This window comes from Branchiostoma floridae, chromosome 3 (genome assembly GCF_000003815.2).
Source record: "Branchiostoma floridae strain S238N-H82 chromosome 3, Bfl_VNyyK, whole genome shotgun sequence".
Classification (NCBI taxonomy): Eukaryota; Metazoa; Chordata; class Leptocardii; order Amphioxiformes; family Branchiostomatidae; genus Branchiostoma; species Branchiostoma floridae.
Window position 1 is genome coordinate 1,596,248 of NC_049981.1, and position 21,999 is coordinate 1,618,246.

Here is a 21,999-nt window from a genome sequence, read left to right on the forward strand (position 1 = left end):
GGCCGAATTTGAAGCTTTAGTTTTGAGGGTTAACTCCACAAAAATGACTCTTTTTCCCTTGTTTTATGATTAGTTTTACCATGGGTTCGTCGCAAAAATCATTTATCTATCGTAGTTGTAACATATTTCCCCTTCAGGGGCCGTAAAAGAGCCAAAATCGCCGGGTTTTGGCCTGCATTCCATAGGCCCCGCTCACTTCCGGTAAAATGCGAGGTCATTGACCTTTCAGCACGCAGTATTCAACAGAAATGGCGCGATTTGCAAATCCAAGCCGGGGGTGACTCCGCAAAACCTGCCAGCCCGAAATAAACAACAACACGCGATGACGTCACGGCCATGCCGGCCAGCCAAGATGGCGGACTCGGTGTGAGGCGAATCCCACCGAGCGCTTTGTGGCGAAGTTTGGGCCGGAAAACGGCCGTATACAGGGATATGTCCTACAAAGTATTGTAGGACAAGTCTTTAGGATTATTCTGATGCCTTTTGGAGACACTCTATCCGTTTTTTTCTGGAGATACGGACTTGTTTTTGATGCCGGACCCTCACGTCCCTCTAAATTGTTATGCCATGCCGCCACATGATCCGAGAAAAAATTATACACATGTGCGCCCACGATTTCCACCGTTGTCGGGACGAAAACAGCTAGCTTCTGCGCGGCTTGATTGGGATAGATAGCCCCGAGAAAGGAGATGGCCGAATATGGTATGGAATAATTCAGCAAATTGTTGAGTAGTTTTTCGTCGTAGTCAAGGGTCGGAGCACTAAAGCTTTTGTATGTTTGCCCAGACGGTTACATATTTTACGTAAGTTCAACATTGTATCTACAAAATATCGACAATCTGCATGTTGTAATGTTTGTCGGAAGTTATTCTTCAACTACTCGATGTGTAAAGATATTTGCCGTGTCGTCGGTCCGAAATGTTACGTTACTATGTAAATGGACATCCAAGAAAGAAAGCCGTAACAGCAAGGAACTTTTATCTTTGGTTACAGTGAAGATTGAAAACATTGAATCTATTACAATAAAAATGAACGCTACCGTTACTCAACTTAATGGTCTTTTGTCATACTTGTTCACATATCAGTGCAGTCAAGCCGTTGGTTACGTTGCTATCCAAGAATGAAGAAATAAAGCCATTGCAGTTGACGCTAGATCGGAGTTTGCATGGGCACTAAATTTATTAAATTTGAAATAAAAATGAATGTTACTGAATGAAACTTTTCTTCACACCAGAACAGTTTGTTTTATTGAATGAATGAATATATTTATTTTATATACAAATAATCAGGGAATTCCTCTTCTTTCTTGAGATAGCTGTGAAGATCCTCTGTGGGTCTGTCGTCATCCACATAACGTAGCCTGATTGGTCCAATCGCCTCTTGTTTTCGCGCCATGGGACAGCTGGGCTGCCCCCAAGGGGCGGAGCAGGCTGTTCTCAATAATGCCCCAGTTTCCAGGGGGGTGAAAAACAACAATTTTCTCTTCAATTTATGGGTCAAATTGTGTCATTGGTGTGAAAAACACCAAAGATAATCAAAATAGACCTAAAGAAACACCACTTCCGATGGAATAAAATTATTTTCAAGATATGCCACAGGATGGGTTTACTCCAACCTTAATGCCCTCTTACTAAACTTTCAATGTGGAATGTCCATAAGCAAATTATAAACAGATGAATATATAGCTCTATGTTCTGTGATAGAAAAGTGATGATTCGTTTGATAGACCAAGCAAAAGAACCCAACACATTCATTTATCGCAGAGAGTAGCTGACCTGGTGTGCTTGGACAAAGCCCCATTACACTATCTGTGTGCCCATAGTTGATGTGAACCAGGTAGATGAGTTGCTAAGGCCTGATGCATCATCAGTATTCTGGGATAGAAAAGTGATGATTCCTGCTGTAAACGGAGTATGGGTCTCTCGGCTCCAATTAAACAGATTGAATCAGCAGCACCCAGGCGAGGGGGGACCACACGGTAACCTTGTGTGTCACCTAGGGGGCCTTACATCCTTCCACTTCAAGGTTCCTGTCAAAACTTCTAAGAAAAAGTTCTCAATGATGATGGTTTATTATAACTTTCCTGGATTGTTTCAGGGGTTCCCGAAGTCAGTGTCTATCGTCTATGTGAATTTCTGGCAGAGAGAAAAGTGAAACGGTTACCACAAACTAGCTATATCTTACCCGGACAGGGTATATCTTGGCATGCCTGTCGTCAACGCTCAAAATTCTAAGATGGTTGAATTGTTATCAAGACCGCCTCAAGAATGTCTAGAATATCTAAAATGTACATACCTGTGATTTCGAATGCTCTGTTAGTTAGTACATCTATCTAGATTCTGAATTATCCTTAAAATGTGATGTTAAGTAGTGGAATTTTGAGAGTTGTCCTTACCTACATTTGTCTATCTACCAAGTTGTTTTAGGGGTCAATCTTGGCATACTGAAATCAGGTAGAAATCCATGGGACCCAGTGATGAGAAACAGACAATACTGAACCCATCAAACCTTTGCGGTGCACCTCTGTACCTTGTTCTGTAAGCCTAGCCGGAAACCTTACAGCATGTTGACCTGAACCAGTCAATGATTATTCAGTACAATCTTTGTTCCTGACGTTAATAGAATCTGGGGAGTCTTCTCCAGTTTCTGCCTGTTAGTCACACGGAGCTCTCTGGTTGTGTTAGAAGACAAATGTGTCTAGTAGGGACAATAACTCACACAAACCTTCTTTGTGGACTGGAAATAAAGAAGAAAAGATGAATGTAAAAAATCCTCTGTTTTTTTGGAAATCGAGAGCATTACCGGTCAGATTTCTGCAGGCTTTAGAGAGGGGTCACTCAGTTTTGAAAAGAAAACACCTTAGGAACATTTTTCTTCGTTAAACTTTGTATTCAAAAATATGAGAAAACTTTGTATTTGGAAATATGACTCAATTGCTAATTGCAGTTACGATGAATATGTCTAGCCTGCATTGTATATAGGTAGGTCTTTGCCATTGAACAAACACCCTTGGAACAAGTAAACTTATTTTTACTTATAATTCTTTGTGAACATGAATTGTAGTTATGTGAAGCCCTGATTTTTTTGCAGTAACTCTGTTTTGTTCCCTTGCAGGATGTTTGAAGTTTCCATTGTTATTGACATGTTTGTTTGTTTGTTTGTTTGTTTAGGTGAGGACATTATTTGTGAGCGGGCTGCCTATGGACGCTAAGCCCAGGGAGCTGTATCTACTCTTCAGGGCATACAAGGTGAGATGTGAACATACTTCTAAAACTTTACATCTGAGCTTAATATTTTATTAAGCCTGGGAACCATCGTTTGTAAAAGTTTTCTTTTGAGAAGTTTGTCATAAAATTCGTACACTTTCTATAAAATCCGTACAGATCTACTAATACTATCTCATAAAATTAGTGCCAATGCTAAGGTACTCCTGATATTTATCTCCGTGAATTTAGGTTATAACAACCCCATAAAGTTGATTCTATGGATGACATCTTTTCATATTGACCTTTGAAAGTAAAAAAAAAATTGCCCTGTTTCCTCAACCTTAAAATCGTGCTCAGAAAGAAATACATGTAGAAGTGACAATATACTGGAGGATTCATTCTCTATGACTCCTTTTTGTGGCCCCCACAATTGTGTCTTAACCACATGTCTATAATTGCAGTGTGTGCACATAGAGCACTGTACTTAAATTTTAATGAGGACAAATGTGATCATTATGTCACAGAGAACTCCACAAGTCATGTTAACAACTGTGTTCAGACTCCCAGTCTGCTCTACTGTTGGTGCTTTGTCTTCATTAGGCCATACAAATTAAATTTATTGGTTTTGATTAAGGTTTATATCTTATCTACATCATCTCATGATAACTGTTTAGCCCCTTCAACTTGTAATTTCCATGTATGTAAAAGCAGAAACATGTTACTTTCAGTGTGTTCAAGAGAAAAGGTAGATGACATTGACATGTAGTAGAACAAAATTTATTATGTCAAGACAAAACTTGTTGCCCATAACTCGGATTTTAGCCATTCCAAAATGTAATAAATAGATACAAAATCTGATAATTTCAAGACGCGACTGTCGTCCATAACTTAAATTTTAGCCATTCCAAAATGTAAGGAAAAAAATGCTTAAGATAAACATCATGATGAAAACAGTCTAAGGGAATGTCTTTGCCTTGGCACACAGTTAGGAAGTGGATACATTACAAGTCATGTACCTTCTCTTGCTCAAATTTTACTGCAAAATGTGTGAGAAACAGAGAGATACATTCATTTGTAGCTTGGTTTGGCTGAGAGTGATCTGTCTTCATCATGCAGAGGATACAAAGTTGTCAGGCTCTGTTGGCATCGTGCCCAGGTGTTGAAGAATTCCTGTTTCCCTGGAACTATCATCTGGAGATAGTGTGGAGCTTGTTATCATCGATGCAGGATGAAATAATTCTCTTCCCAGTCAGATTTGTTGTGTCTCTGTAATATTTTCCTTTTTAATTTTTAGCTTCACTTTTTAGTATAACTGAGATGTACATGTAGGTATACTGAACAATTATTTTCCCTTCTCCCCACCTTCAAACAAAGGATCATGATGTTGGGAATCAAAAATATCTTCTATCCTAGATTTTGCAAAAATTATCTCTAATTCCAAAGTACAAGTAAAATGTTTGACTAATACTAAAATTTGACTGGAGTACTAATAATCACGGCCACAGCATGTCCAGAACACGAGATATCAAAAATAGAATTTCAGCTGCAGTACTTTAGCAAGCCGCTAGGGGGCCAATTATCGACCTTGACCTTTGTTTTCCCGACCCCTACCCACCTACCAAATATTATCAGGATCCATCAAAGGCTTCTCAAGTTATGCTGTTTACACACAGACAGACAGACGTACGAGCCTAAAACATAACCTTGCCATTCTGGCAAAGGTAAATAGCTAATGGAAAACTAGTATTTCAGACCTTATTTTTGTATTTCAATGTCTCATCAAGACTTACATACCAAATACTCATCCATCAAGGCCTTCTCGAGTTATGCTTTCCATCCATACATGTAAATGTATACTCACACACACATACACACACACACTGTAGAACTCTCCCAACCCTCTCCCCACCTGGCAGGTTGCCCAGGGTTGACAGGTGATCAGTTTGAGTTTGTGCTCAGGGAAAGGGTTCTCCCTATCCACGTCATTCTTCATCATACAGTACCCCTATCACCTGGGCCAGAACAAGGCAGTTGTGGTCCAGCAAAACTCTGTAGGCACATTGCTCCAGTGGCTTAGAAAATATTCTGAAAAACATATATCAGAATTCAGTAAATAGTCTAAAAATCTAAAAGAAGATAGATACAGAGTTGAATGTTCAACATAATGAGGTGTCAAGGCTTTTGCAATGAACAAAGTTAGATTTTTCCCCTTTGAGTACAAGAAATGTACATCAGCTTTTGAAGTTGTTCTGAATCAGTATAATTCATTCATTCATCCATTTATTCATTCGTCCATTCATTCATTAATTCATTCACTCATTATATTGCCATGATGATGTTTGGTGCAATCCAAACTACCCCAGTTAGAAGTGGATCAGTCTACTTGAGCAACAGGGGTGTTTTTCTACCCTACTGAATTGTTTTGAAAGATTCCCAATAGAGACATGTCTTACCCAATCTACATTAAGATTAAATACTCCACGCAAATCAATACTAAGTAATCTGGTAAAACCCTCTTCGTCTTCATAACAAACTAATTGTTGTTCCTATGTTCCTGGGGAGTTTGCTATCTTAGGCAACAGATAGCTTTTTTTGGCTTGATGCCATCAGATATGAATTGTAATTCGACTTAAAATGAAATGAGGAAGACTAAAGAATAAAGAAGACGAGTGAATCATTGTGGTATACTGAATCTAATCACTCATGAAAGTGTATCGTGATTGTGTAATGCTCTGAGCCGGAAGGGAAGTAATTTGGGTAAGCCCGCAAATGTTTATAGTCTCTTCATTAGTAATGGCCGTACAAACTTAATTACCTGGTCATATGGAGCACAGTATATGTATAGGGCATAAAAAAAACTGGAAATTCAAGGCTGCATTTCATTTTATAGCACAACTGGATTAATAAAAGACAAGGGAAAAACACATCAAGAAATTCATCCATCTATTCATTAATTTGTTCATCCATTTTTTCATTCATTTGTTTATCCATGCATTTGTTTATCAGAAAATATCTCAATCATTTGTTCATTCATTTGTCCATCTATTTTCTGATTCATTTGTTCATCCATGCATTCATTCATTTGCTCATTTACTTACTGATAGGCTTAATATCATTCATTTACGCCATGTTGGTGTACATTGTACCTCCTGCTGCTGTACTCCAACATGGCCGCCGAGATTAGGATTACATTAATCCAGGCACCAATAAAAAGCTCTTATTGTGTATTGAAATTGAGCATAGTTTAACCTCTTATCCTGAATCAGGAATAAACAGGACCCATCCAAAACAGACCATTTTTTTTTCAAGTGGGTAGTAAAACATTATATTTCATGTGCATGCCCTCTTGGCCATAACTTGCTGACCTTACCAGGCAAGTCTTATGCAATCATTTTGTAAGATAATGGCCAACCTAAGGTGGCTTGGCAGCCATGATAATTTGACCTTTCCTATCTGGAAGGCGTGAGGTCAATCCGGGAGATTTTGGGAAGGTCAAAGATACAGCTAATCAGGGCTACAAATGCAGGAAGGGGTATTCGGATTGACCTTTTGTGACCTTTATTAGCTGGTTTGAAGGTCGATCACACCCCGAATGCCTGAAGAGGTCATTTCTTACATGTAATAACAGACAAAGTGCTTCATCTTTGGGCAAGGTGGAAATCATAAATGAACTTGAGACGTGCAGTTCAGAAGGTTCAAGTTAAGATGAAAATTCAGGAGTATGATATAAACTTCTAGTAGACTTTCAAGTTGTTTTCATCTTATGCCAGCTGCTTTGTTTTTGTTGAAATGTCAGAGAACCTTAAGAAGATGATTTGCCATATCCTCTAAGATCATATTGAAAACTCCTAGTTAAGAGCCTTTACCTTGTAGCATGTTGACAATCTATAAAATGTCATCCATAGACTTAACTTTGTATGGTGGTAAGGCCCTCTTACAGCTAAGGCTTAACTGAAATGCAAAAAAAATAGTATGGTCTCTATTCAAGTAAAAGACAATAAAACACACAAAATGTTTTTGTTCTCTTTACCAATGAAATTAATGAGCAGTCTGTGAAATTGTTGATTTCAGCCTGTGGACAGGTGGTGCCAAGAATGTTGGCAAAAGTAAAATGTCAGAAATTTGATGGATTCTTTGTGTGCATTGCTTTAATCGTGTTCTTGGAACGTCTGTTTCCCCGAACGCGATGATTAATCTCTTGCCATTTTCTTCCCCAGGGCTACGAGGGGTCACTTCTCAAGGTCACCACAAAACAGGTGGGTAACTCTGTCACCATGGCAACCGCATCCGGAATGATGATGAATGCCTGTTCCCTTTGGTTATGAACTTGAACCTAAACTAGAGGTGATGTGGCCAAAGGGATTGTAAAGGTGCCAGAGGAATGTGTATGTTCTTGAAGAATGCTCCTGTGAGAGTTGGTGGGAAAGTGGGATTCGACAACAAAGAAAACTAAAAACTAGTTTAAAAGTTAAGCACCAAAAGAAAACTTTTGAAACCAAAGGATGTCTGTAATAATTATTTCAAGGTAGGAGACATACAAAATGTACACACTCAGACATAACTGGTCCCATTTTGGCATCCATGCTATCTTGCATCCACCAGTTGAGATTTGTGGCAAAGATATCCTCAGACCTGCACTTACTTTGTAATACTAACAACTTCATTGGCAACCTTCTGGCTTAGATATTGTGTAAGAAGCAAGACACATGTATTTGCCAAAAAGTTTTCATAGATCATTTTGTGCAGGTTGATTGATGTTCGTACATGAGCAAAAGAGTTAAATGCTTTTTTGCCTTGTAGCTTTTACTTTTTTGTTGTGCAATTTCAGAATAGGCCACACTGTAATAACTATTTTAGAAACTTCCCAAGCAGCTTGTGAACACTGCTAAGTGGCTTATGTCTAAACGGTGTGAGAACGTAGCGGCTTTGTTCAGCTCAAACCGCCCAGAAAAATGAGCAGATCCGGTTTTTGTAGCCAGTGATAGAAACCAATGTAGTGCGAAACAGGATCAAACATTGAGTCTGCTCAGAATCTGCTTACGCTGAGAGAAATCGGATTAAGGATTTCTGCTGTAAATGATCCCGGATTAGCTGATGCATGATTGGTTTGGGCATATGGCAGAGGATCGTTGGATGTGCTCTGAATTATTTTTTATCTGGGTTAACAATGAGTTCCTTAACAATAACATGAAAGCGTATGACGTTAACTGTCTTCGACAGTAGAAATTGTAGCTTCTTGAAATACAGAAAAATGTAATTTAAAAAAAAAACAATTATGCCATCCTAGTTTTTATCAAAAAACAAACAAACAAACAAATTAATGAGAAAAAACAGTTTGAGAGAACAACTTTTGCCTGTATGACATTTTACCACTTGAAAGAGGAATACTGTTATACAATAAATTTTTTAAGAGACAGATTTTATTGTTTGGTCTCATTCGTGGCAAATTTAAAGCTATTTTACAATGCCTACTAAACTTGTATTAAGTGCATTCGTGTGTGAAAGCACCCCTTTTTATGGTGTGCCAATCAGGCTTGAAATATTTGATACACTTTTGAATAATGTTGTAAAAAAATTGACCATCTGGAAGAGAGCCTCTTGAATATTCTTGAACAACATGTTCCTTATTGTGACCTTTCTTTGCTTCTTGAACCTTATGGTAAAGGTCACTACTACAGACGTCTTAAGTCACAACCTTCACAGAAAAATGTCTGGAGTAGGCAGAACCTGTAAATGAATGAGTTGTTATTAGATATTGACCTTTTCTGTATTATCAAAGCATTTCCTGTTGGCCATATATGTTCAGAACTGATTGGCGTGACTGAAAACCTGTTTCCTCCGAAACGTCAACAAGTCAAAATAACTGTCAGGAAAATATTCAGAACACGTTTTTGATATCAAGTTCTTTGATGTGTGTTTGCATCTGAAACAGCACAGATGTGATTTTTTTTATGAAGGAAACTGGGAATGAAAGGCTAGAAGTGATTTTTTTTATGAAGATTAGATGCAAATTATCTTAAAGTATGTGTAATTTGGCAGAGAGTTCAGTGGATATTCAGTCGTTGAAACCTTTTGGATAATATAGAAGTCATGATTGATAATTACTAAATTGGTGATTTAAAAAAAAAGGTTCTTAAAAGACGTGACTTAAGAACCTCTTTAACGATTCTGAAAGAACATTTTTAGTCCCCGAACTTGAATTCATAACTCAAATTTAGGGTCATTTTTGTAATGATTTAGGCCTACTAAAAAGAACCCAAAATTGTTTTTTCTTCTCATCTGTCAAGAAGTTGTCAAGAAAGCAAGAAGTTGCAATTTCCACTCCCAGAAATCACCTTTCATCTTACCAAAGATTGTGACATTCGATCTTGCAAAAAGTCTTGAACCTTGCAAGTACAATGCCCTTCAGGACATTTGACCTTCAGAACTGTGGTCACCTGTGCCTTGTTTGTAACACAATCCCGCCATCACCATGGTAACCAAGACCATGTTTCTGGCAATTAGACCTTGATGATTTAGTAGTGACTGTAATGATTACATTCCCAAGATTTTTGTAAGGGAGTATTTTTCAGGTTTTAACTTTAAGATGTGACGCTTTTCTCATGGAAGCTTACCGTGTCGCCTGAACTTTTGATGACCTACCCATAGTTCTTTGTATCAATTAAACAAAGTTTCTTTTTATGCAGAGATTTTTTCAGTGAAAGTAACGTTTTTGCCCAGCTTTTCCTGACAGGTATGACAGATTCATATTATAGCTACAATATGAATTCCAAATGTTACTGATTTTAAACTTTAAACTTAATTTCATTTAAAAAGTAAGATCTTGAGCCCATAAACAGTTCAAGTGTATAATAGATTGCAGGGAAGCCTTAAAATTTGAAAGATGTCAAACTTTAAAAAGAAAGAAAAAGGTTAGGGTTAAGATTTTTAGGCTGATTCAGGTAAGACCTAACTAAAGATCTTCTAAGTTTGTGTTATGAATATTAATGTATATTTATAGAATCATGTGATGACACGTACTAATTTTCTTAACATTCCTTTTTCTCCCAGGATATATTTAGATACTGTTTAGGTGTATTTGTTCTTACATTGTTATCAGCATTCCATTGCATATCTAACCGTTTTTTCATGTTTACATGCTACCATGCTTACAGGGAGGGAAAGCCACTTCAGTAAGTGCCTGTTTATCTTGCAGTCTAAACAATCAGGCACCCTATCGTGATAACACGGGGCACCCAGCTGGGGCCCATCACGCACCACTGATGTGATTGGGCACTAATTACGAGGGTTACCTTACTGGTGTGATGCCACAAACTGCACAAATTCGTCAACAAGCGAGAATTACAGACTAATTTGGGGTGATTTTTGGCACCTGCAAGTCTACACAAAGTTCACCAAATTTGGTTTGAATGTCACATCTAATTTTGGGGGAAATAATTCCCACTACATAATTATATCACGAACTCATATCACTGGTTGGTTATAAAAGAAGAAGTGGTGGTGGAGAAATGTTTTATATGTGTCGTGGAAGATTGTATTTTGTAAAGCCAAGGTACAGCAACAAAGTTTCTTGTTTCTCAGTAAAAGATTTAAACGGACAGTTTCTGGAATACTGAATCTAAATGTAGAAAATGCATTGAATTCCAACATGCAGGATAACTTTAAATGAGAGATTCCAGGCTCCCTTAATTTTTTGTCTTGAATCTTTTGTAGTTGTTTGGCTGAGAAACAGGTAATTTTGGCCTAAAGTCGCAAGAAGTTGGAAACTTAAGGTATCTGTTTTGATTGGCTATTGTCAGGCCATCTGCACACTGGTCAAAACTGAATTCACAGTCATGTTTATTAAAATGTGATTGGACAATAAAACAACCAATCAGAAGTTGGTTAAGTGCTCTCCACGTCTCAAATTACAACAGAGTGATTGATTGGTCAATGGCCAAAGGCGCAATCAATCAGATTGCAATTTCAAAAGTGCATTGTCAATATAAAACAGCATTGGAGGCTGACATAAAGATATACATCAACAGCTTCTCACATGATGAAAAACAGGTATTTTTGTTCTCTGTGCCCTGCTAAGATTGATCAAATGAGGAAAGGAAGGAAAGCCGGCCCAGTGGTACTTTCGTATTCACTGTCGGTCTTCAATTTACCCCCATTCTGATCCGTGTCGCTTACTGGATTTGGGGTAATTCCCTTGCTTATTTACTCCTGGGGTTTGGAAAACGAGCCTGATTTGTTCTGGGAGAAGCCTGTCAGTTGTGGTGCTCCTTGCAACCTGTGCACGTTTGAACGAGCATTATAAGGGAAATGGCCAAATGAAGGGAAAAGTATATGACTGTTAGTGCAATGTAGGTGAAAATAATATCCTGACTTGTAGTCACTGTGGTATTCCATGAAATCATGTAAATGGATGCCGTTATTCTTATTTTATTGAATCTGAGAAATGATAAACTGTAGAAAGAAAGTGAAAAAAAGTCATGCAAAGGATTCGCATTTCTTCGATGATGGGTTTTTAGTATATTCTTAAGTAAAAAATGAAGAAAACTTTTACATTTGGTACCAAAAATTGTGTGTACAAAGATATAAACTTAGAATTTTTCACAAGATGCTCTTTGAAACTGATGTTGTAAAATTTGACATAAGAACAGAGACAAATATAAAAAAGGAAAACAAAAATTAGTTCCTCTTCATTAACACTAAAATACTGACAATCACAATTTTTAATTACTTCTGAACAAAGCAAAAATCATGAGGAAGTTGGCAAATTCCAAAAAATCTAAAATTCAATGAATTCTCCTATAATTGGATTCCCTTTCTGGATGGGCCTTCCTTATTGATTGACGAGAGAAGAAAGTGCTGCCGTCTGTCTCCTCTTAAGGAGTTTTATTGATCGCGGAGGAAAGAAATGATCTGTGGTGTTATTTCCATCTGATGAAAGGGAGGGAAGCGTGAAGATGATAACCAGTCCGAACATGTACGTTTGCTTGTCCGGGGTTACAGAAGACTGGGCAGGGCTCGAAATACTTCATTCTGCATACCCACACCATGCCCGTAGCCAGGATTTTGGTTTGGGGGGTTCTTTTTAGTAATTGTGGGACCATCGAGCGCCGCAGAGACTCACAGCGAAGGCGTGAGCTACCTAGGGGGGTCAGGGGGCATGCTCCCCTGGAAAAATTGAAATTTTGACCCTCTGAAACGCCATTTCCTGTATTTTGACGGGCAAAAATCGCTTGCGAAGTTTAATGGAATTTCTATTAAAGGACAAGGCATTTGCGTAAGTCTTTGAGGCCAACTCCCTCGACATATTTTCACCATGTCCGACACCAAAGAGGCGAGGCGTCGCAATGGAAGTCCGGGGAAATTTTGAAATCTGGACCCTCTGAAAAGCCATTTCCTGCACTTTCTGGGGCAAATTTTGCTGATAGACTCACTACGATTGGCTAAAATGTCTATCAGGGAAAAATGCAAATCAGTCATGCCTTTGAAAAATATCTTGGACATGAAAAAGTGGACCTTCGAGCCTGAAAAAACGGACCTTTTGAGCGTGTTGGGGGGTTCTTCCGAACCCCCCGAACCCCCCCTGGCTACGGGCATGCACACAGTCAGAAATCAGCACAAGTTAGATATGCACACATGGCTATTTTAAACCCTGTACAATTTTAGCTAGGTCGATGTTCACTAAGTTAAACTTACTTTCATGGAAAAGACATTGTCAAGATTTACTTTTATTTGCTGTCAGAATTAGGGCAGGCAGAATGTTTTTTCCTTTTTCCCTATATCTTACTTTTTCATTGCTTTGCTGAGACACACTTCAAACAACCTACTAGAGCTCATGAAAATGGTTACCGGCCATTTCAAAGTGACGTTATTATTACTGGCACAGGGAAATTGATAGTAAAGTTATTGGAAAGAAAATTGAATTGCTGTTGTAATAACCCTTCCTGTGTGAGTTAGAGAGACACCAAAGGAGATCTGGGGCTTTGCTTTACCCATTTCAATGAAAGAGTACTGTTGTAGGCCAATTTTTTTTTTCCCTCTAGGCTAAGCTTCGATTTCTAATATATATTCCAGGTTTGATTAGCTTTTTTTATGACCACAATCCCGTCATGATTTCTGTTCTGACCTGGCCAATAAGATTTCAAAGATTGGCCTACACTTGACCTACTATTGCTCTTGTTGGGTGCAGATGTGATCGTTGAAAACAACAGTTTGAGGAAGATTTCCGCTTGCATTAAGAAATCCAGAAAATCACACAAAACAAGTACATGTAAGACATTGATTTAGAATGTGTTTTAGCTCTTATGATAAGAATTATGAAAATAACCAGATTTCTCCTCTACAAGCTGAGAGAAGGACGGTTGCATACACGGCTTCCGGGTGGATTCGTTAAGCGCTAATGAGGTTTGCCTAACGAGTTTTCGTCCAGTCTCGTCATCCAACACCTTGCACCCAAAGGCTCATGGGAGACAACTAGAAGGATCACCGCGCCACCATTTTGCCTCCGAGTTGGAACCATGGAGGTCAACTGAAAGTCGAATAGGGTGTTTGTGTGTGACGCCATATTGGTAGGTTGGATAGATCTGAGATGGCTGTCACATTCAATTCACAATAATTTGAACAAACTTGGTATCGTTCAGTTTTGACAACCAAGTTTGTGAGAATGAATCACAAAAATGGCATATCGTATACCCCTTTTTCGAATAACCAGCAAACGATGGATTGATGTTGAAATTGCAGAATTTCTTGATGACTTGATGACTTGATGTGCATGATCTTAACCAACCAATATGGCAGATACAAGTGATATCGTAGTCACATGACTGCAAACACCCTGTCGACTTTCTCCATGGCTCCAACATAGAGGCGCCCACAGACCAACTGTCACTCATGCCATGTTATAAACACTCTCCCCAAACGTAGCCACTTCATGGCCATGTCGAAACACAAGCAAGTCACCCAGCGAAAAGGGGCCTGCTGCCCCCTTCCCCCTCACTACAGTTGTCGTGTTGCCTTCCAAACTGTCTGATGTATAAAACATCAATCGATCTAAATGGCTAAAAGTCTACAATGTAATTGGAATCTTAGGATACTAGAGGTCTTATATACACAACCAAGGTTTTCTTGCCCCCTTACCAAACCTCTCTATCTTCCTCATCCTCCATTTTTCTCTCTCCCCTCTTTCGCTCCCTTTCTCTTGCTGTTTCTCCCTGTCCCATTCACCCCCTCCTTGTTTTTCTGATTCTTGGCTTCTCTTTACTCGTCCCCAGCTCATTTTACAGAAGAATTGTTACCTTCTATCAGACTGTTTGGATGGCAAAGTTTCACAAGTGTACGTGTATGTGTAGCCTCAAAACACACCCGAATACAGATAAAAACAGTCAGTCTGCACCAAAACATTACCATGTTTAATGTTTAAAGAAGTATCCTGAAGGACTAGACGCATGCTGGTCGGTTTTTTTCATGTCCCACAAGTCATCACAACGTCAAGGTCACACCAAGAACAACAAAATGGCGGCCCTCTGCGTAAAGTGTACTTCTAGGTCAGCACAATATATAGCAGTGAAAGGTCAGCTTGCGGAGATTGAGACAATTGGCACTGCACCTTGCCAATCAAGCGACAATCACCCAATCAGATGTACGCGCACCCAATCATGGAGACCATTCCACTGTACCGCCACCTCATCTGCCATCAAGTTCGGCCACGCTACGTGTAGTAGAACACCCCCAATTGGGAATATAGCAGTCCGAACTAATCATAAGTTTGCCTAATGTCGGACTGTTCAATTGTGTAAGGTTTGGGGAGTTGGGTTGTGGCCGTACAGTCACCAGCGTGCACCCGCGAGGCCACCTAACGTCATCCGAGATTCGCACGACACGCAACACACGATTCGCCTGCGTAATCAGCGCAGAAGTCTGGATTATCAGTTGTTGATAAGGTTTTTGTGTTTTTCTCTGCAGCCGGTGGGGTTTGTGACGTTCGAGTCGAGGGCCGGCGCAGAGGCTGCCAAGCAGGCACTTCAGGTGAGGATTATGCTAACATATGGTAACTACATGCAAATTTATGATAATCAGTACAAAACATTTGCATATTGATGCCCAAGGAGACAAGCATACTTTTGTTATCAAAATTGGAACAATGTCAACAACTCAACTCTAAAATTAACTTTAGAAAAATTAGTTGTAGTCCTACTGCTACCTTCTTTAAATCAATAGAATAGATGACGACACCCTACAAAATGTGGATAATTTTAGCGTGCAATAATGGTGTAGAATAAGTGGAATCAGTGATAGCAGACTTCAGTTACAGTGAGATAATGACTATTTGAAGCCGATAATTCCCGTGTTATCACAAGGATGAACACCTGCGAGGAAATGTATGCCATAACCTGCAACAGGAGATGTACAAAAAAAAATCAATACAGTCAGCAGAGCGACTTCCCGGAGGTGTGCGTTATCGTAATCCCCGCCTAAACCGACCCAACGACGTTTTGATGGACAGTTATGACCGCCGGGGGAAATGGTTGATCAATCTCGACCCGTCCTCGGGGCGTCGTCACTCAAATCAAATTGTTGCCGCGGCGATCCCCGTGGTGACGGAGAACCGCTGATGGGGGCAGATTTCTCCTGTCGTTACAAACTCGAGGTCGTCACGGCAATGAGTCGGAACTCCGTTGCCACAGCAACAATCAATCATGCTCAATTTTGTGGTGAGACTTTTTAATGAGGGTCTCACATATCTTGATTTGGTTGTTGGAATTGAAGTCTGTTAATTCCTTTATGGGAATGCTGCATAGCCGCAGGCTTTCGTTTAGATATGAAAGAAGTTCAATAAAGATCTTGACGAGTTGACAGAATGCTCACTGGGTGTCTTTGTAGTAGCCTGTAGGGAAAGTGTAGTGTGACAGTAGCTTTGTATGTGCAGGATTTGCTCAAAGACCTTGTCGCATTCATTTGTTGGATCACACCCACAGGGTTTGCCAAGTCTTCTGTAAGGATTTGTAAGAAGGAATTTCAATGTAACTTGATTGGACAGAAAGTTTTACTGGGCATGCAGTTTTTATTGGCACTTTATGACACTTATACCCGCCGATATGCATTGGTAGCTTTATACCTACTAGTATTAAAGGAAATGTATACAGAAGCAGAGTACAAATTAGAAGCTGGTCTAATAAGAATAAAATTACAAAGCATTTGTTTACAACTCTATATTAAGTACTTTTATCCATAGCTATGAAGGGATCTGATTAGAACTTGGTTTATCATGAATTGGATTGTTTTACTGCAGCGCTGGGTCGAGTGTGTTCCATTATCTGTGCTGAAATAACCCACAAAAATCAATAAAGTACTTTTAAATCAAGTGATAGCATGCATTAAGTCAACTAAGGCCCACAAAGCCTTAGTTTGATTTTGCCTTCAGACATGTTGGTGCATTTTTGATTGGTGTATGATATTTTCGAATTGCCTATTAACACGAAGATGTTTAGTGACATTGCTTGCTACACACTTATCCGACATGTGTTTTGTATCAAACAGATATCATGTCGTATTTGGGCAAATTTTGCCCACCAATATCATAAAAGCTGCAAATCTTTATGGATCTTACATTGCATATATATTATTCATTATGTTTTATGTTTTATATCACTTAATTGGTTTGTAGAATATGAGACTCTAAGCCAAAGTTTTTGTTAATATTTTTTCTTGAATGTGGCTAAAGTTGGCAGTATTGATTTTGTTTATGGCTTGCACAGGGAGTTCGTTTTAACCCTGATCTTGTAGACATAGTTTACAGAGCTAATTCTATTTGTTTGTTGTTTACAGGGAGTTCGTTTTGACCCTGACATGCCCCAGACGCTGAGGTTAGAGTTCGCCAAAGCCAACACAAAGGTTCAGAAACCGAAGCAGAACTCGACGACCCCCCAGGTCGGGATTCCCGCGATCGGGCCGCACTTCGCCAGGGAGCCTTGTGAGTACCCTGTTTAACTGTAACATCCCTGACCCTGGTGCTGAATGTCATTCATACATTACACTGCCATCCCTGTCCCTGGTGCTGAATGACATTCACACATTGTACTGCAATCCCTGTCCCTGGTGCTGAATGACATTCACACTAACACTACCATCCCTGTCCGTGGTGGTGAATGACATTCACACATTATACTGCAATCCCTGTCCCTGGTGCTGAATGACATTCACACTAACACTACCATCCCTGTCCTTGGTGCTGAATGACAGTTCTTAATTGTGTTGCATCCTCGACAAACTGTCATAGGCGTAACACACCTGTTAGTCCAAAGGCATAACACACCCGGGAGTAAGAAGGACATTGTCACTGTAACTGTAGATTTAATGGAACCTAAAGAATGAGCACATTCAAGGGTAAGGTCTAGCAATCCCTTCCTGTAAAAGTATACCCTCCTGCTGTTAAACAACAACAACAAAGAAACTTGCCACCTAATGTGCTACTAGGTGCTACAAGGGTATGAACAAAAAAACAAGAAATGTATCAAACTGATAAACTGCCTAAAGGCAATACGTACCAGTTTCATAGTTTTGTAAGAACAAGCTTCACAAGGCAAGATTGATAGGATTGCCAAGGAACCATGCAGAAGTATCAAGTACAGATATGCCAGAGGGCAGAGAAAATGATGTTCGTGGCAGAATCTTGTTACAATGAGAGCAATAAGGTTAAATAATCAATACATACCTTGCGGTATGATATATTTGTTATGCCAAGGGCATAAAGCATACAAACTATAGTCTACAGTTCCGGTCAAAGTTCTGAAATGAGACTACTGCTTATACGGCTTGGAAAGGATTCGCGGGTACATTTCGATATTGTGTAAGTCTGACCTGTTGGCTTGGATTGCAGTTTGATATACATGTGAGCAAAAAGGTGGCACGACGCAATGTTCATCATAATCTGCAATGCTTGTCGGTGTAACAAAATATGATCTGTTCAGAATAAATTTCAACTCAAACTTACATTCTGTATTAGATATTTTGTAAGCCTGACATAGAGAGGAAGTAGGGAGGAAAACATGATCGGATATTTATCATCTGAAAGTAGAAGTTACGAAATTGGTTGAGGAAATTTCCACTAGATATTGTGTAAGTCTGACATGTGGACTTGGATTGAAGCATGATGCTATTGTAAGCAAAAAGGGCATGATAAATGTACAAGTTATCATCTACAACACTTGAGTCTTGTGAAATATGATAACTTCAAGTTGCATCATAATTCAAACTTTAGATTACACAAAAAACTGTCTAACCCTGATTAGTAGGCTTAGGTTGCAGTATGATACATAAAAGGCACAAAGGCTTCGTCACTATAGCAACTCCCGTCAAAGTTGTAATAAAAGTCGACCTCAAGTTACATCATAATTCAAACTTACAACTTAGATATTGTCTAAGCGTGACCTGCTGGCCGGGCTTGCAGTCGAATCCCCCGCGAGAAATCGTGCACCGCAAAGGGGTCGGGCGAGTTCGTGAAATTGGATCAACACGATGGGGAAAAATGTCTATCTTGCTTGGGACGCTGATCAGTCATCACAGTTCCAAGTGTACTCGGTTGTGAGAGGGAAGGTTGGAGGGATGACAAGTCTGTAACGACAGGGCTCGAAATATCCACGCCTTCCAGCAGAGTTAGATATAATGGACAGGAATCACTGGAGACAAGTCTCATACAACAAATCAAGACTAAAGTACATTGTATGATTATGATAAAAACAACTATGCTTAAATCAACGACAATTTGGTAGTTGGAAGAGAGCGTCTCTCCAAAACTCTTGAATTAAGAAATTGACCACAAGCAATATTTCTGTACCAAGAAATGCATTAATGACAGGAGATAAATGAAGTACCTTTTCTATAATGCTCCCAATAATGATTTTCCTTGCCAATCTTTCATATAGATTGCCCATGTGAAGTATTTTTGAATTGAGACAACCATAGATTTCCAATTGGATGATAAATTTTGGTATTCCACATTTGAGACCAGAATGTTTGTCTTTTTTATTGTTTAATTCATATTTAAAAAAGGTGATGCAAACTGTCGATATGCTGGAGTGCCTTTGACTATGGCCCATTGCTATTTCTGCGTGCATAAAACACTTTCTCTGATCCCTCGTCTGAATCGCTTGCCTCAGACGATTGAACTAAATTCCACAAAAGCCGAATCAATACGTGCAATTGTCCGAAACAGGATTGCCGATGTCGTTCAGCCGTCAGAAGCACTCAGATTCCCCGTTTACATGTTCTGCACCATTAGACGTATCCGGCATTAGAAAATGTTTCTGGATGAGAAAGTTTTTTTATCCTCGTCATCCTTGTGATCTGTCATTCATGTCCTGTTTATTTCTGTTAGGCATAGTGCCTGTGAAATTGAGTGTTGAACGATTGACATCTATAAGGAAAAATTCTGTCTGTCTTCTAGGCATTCACACCATTCATGGATGAAAATCTGTCTAGATGAGACAGTTTTGTCATCCTCAGTCAGTCTGCAATTGGCAGTAGATATATCGACAAATAATTTTGATCGGCAACGATGCCAGCTCTTTATAATAGCCATGGCTAGTTGGGCAAACTTGGCTGCTTGTAATTTTGCCAGCCAAACAAATGAATACAAATGTAAATATAGATATAACAATACAGAATGTTTTTTTATGTTAATGGGAAGTACCCATAGGATGTATCTGCATTTAGGAATCACAGCTTAACATGTTTTTAGATGAGAAAGTTTTTCACCCTCAGTATGTCTCTGAGGTTTACATCTTCTTATTTCTTTAGTGTGGTACATTGTATTGTATATGTAAAATTGAGCATTGAACTGAACAATTAAATGTACTTGTATCTGCTTCTACTAAATTCGAGGGATCACCTTTGCCGAAATTTTTTCTGGAGGAGAAAGTTTTTTTTAATCCTTGTTGGTCTTTGATCTGTCATTTATGGCCTTTCTACCTCTGTTCGGTACAGCGCCTGTGAAATTGACTGTTGCCCTTGACAATTAGGACCAAAGACCTTGACAAATTGCTGGATTGACAACTATACGGAAAATCGTTTCCGTCGTTGTAAGCAGCGCCACGGTTAATGACGTTATTGGAAACCCGTAAAATGTAGAGATTTTACACCTTTGTGGCCTTGAATATAATGATTCTTAAAACTAGTGGAACGATTTTTATTGTGAGAACGATGAAATAATTCCAGGTATTTTATGGACGAAAATTCATATTTCTGATGTAATCTCTTGAGAAATTAATCTTATGAGAGATTTGTTTTAATCATAAAATCTTTCCAGCTGCTCATGATATACATTTACAAGCATTATAGTTTATTGGAATAATATGATGGATTAAACGTATGAGTTATCACTCCAATTTTGGAGCTAAGTATGAAATTTTTCATCTCATAACGAAAACTTACTTGATAAAAATGATATACTACAGCGTGTGTGATAACTTTGCACAAAATCCCATTGTCAACTTCAATGTCACCAATCAAAATGGAGTAATGTTTAACTAATATTCCAAACTTGGAGGCTTCACCAAACCAATTTGTTGGTTCTGGTGTTTTTAAAAAAATCCATGTGAGAATAGAAATGTCCAAAATGCATTTCTTTTGAGTGAATGAAGTTGGAATCAGGTTTTCCTCCCAGCCTTCTGTTTTCATCTCGTATCTTCAATTTGCTAAATTCCTTCATAAAAACATCATAAAGAGAAGTTATTATTATGAGCAGGTGTACAATCAAGTGCAATATTGTGCAACCATTTTATCGCTTTTAAGCTTGTAAGCTACGGGATATGCGTTATGGTAAGTCGCCATGCAGGAAATCTTTACTAATGAATACAATTCAATGTCTCACTGGGACATTCCAGTAAATACATCTTAAATCTTGAAAATAGATTTGTTTGGCCTTTGGGGGAACGTTGAGGATTTCTCTTCGAGTTGTTATGATGAATATCAATCATTTTTTTATCACCATTTTTCATTCAGCCGAGTAATAAATGTATCGCGGTCCACGCCACTATTTCCTGATGAGTTCCTGTGGGACTAATTGGTACCACCGGATCTTGATTATTCCCCACTTACAAGTTAATCCATGCGGCTGGCTGGAATAACTTAGGTGTAAAATGATGAACACAGATAAATGTGCCGACACGTCTGTCAGACGAGACGATTGTGACAGCAAATTGGGGGCATTTTGGGGACAGTCATGGATTTGTTGTGATCATATCTAGTATAATGTTAACTATGAAACACCACTTTTCCACTGGATGTTGTGACATTCAGTGCAGACAACCTCTGAGATAGCAAAGATTTTTAAGGTATCACTCTATGAATTAATAGATGAAGAACATTTCTTTACATTTTGGGGGTTTTATCTTTTAATTTAAGGCATACTTTTACATCTTGCACTATATTCCATTAGGCTAAGCGAAAATAAGGGTCCCAGAAGTCCAATTTTGGTTGCTGTGTGTGTTCACTCAGAGTTCACTATCTATTAGGGAAGGGGGCCTTATAAAACTTGGCTGTTTGATCAAATGAAATGTCTTCAACTTATCTTCAGTCTTGAAGAAACATACAGAGTTGATAAATTCATTTTTAAAGAAGTCTTTATTCCCAGAATTATGTTCCTCTGGCTCTTCTAGATTTAAGTTTTCTTGAAGAATTTTTGGAAGGTTTTACAAAACTCTGACAACAGAAGTGAATATGCTCCCAGAATGGCATCTCTTAGGCCCGTCCTCCTATGAACATGCAGTAGCCTGCGTGTCTGGACTTTGACAATCACTTC

General features: G+C 38.9%; 1 protein-coding gene across 3 annotated transcripts in view; it reads left to right on the forward strand.

The window, feature by feature from the left end:
• The window catches only part of LOC118412737 (RNA-binding protein with multiple splicing 2-like), a 126,729-nt gene that overhangs the window by 90,910 nt on the left and 13,820 nt on the right, over positions 1-21,999 (forward strand). For 2 of the 3 annotated variants that reach the window (XM_035815767.1, XM_035815769.1), the window contains 5 exons: positions 3,171-3,248; positions 7,424-7,462; positions 10,361-10,378; positions 15,165-15,227; positions 17,028-17,172. In XM_035815767.1, coding sequence (XP_035671660.1) covers positions 3,171-3,248; positions 7,424-7,462; positions 10,361-10,378; positions 15,165-15,227; positions 17,028-17,172 — 343 coding nt within the window. The remainder of the gene's footprint in view (positions 1-3,170; positions 3,249-7,423; positions 7,463-10,360; positions 10,379-15,164; positions 15,228-17,027; positions 17,173-21,999) is intronic. The other variant, XM_035815768.1, reaches the window with a different exon arrangement.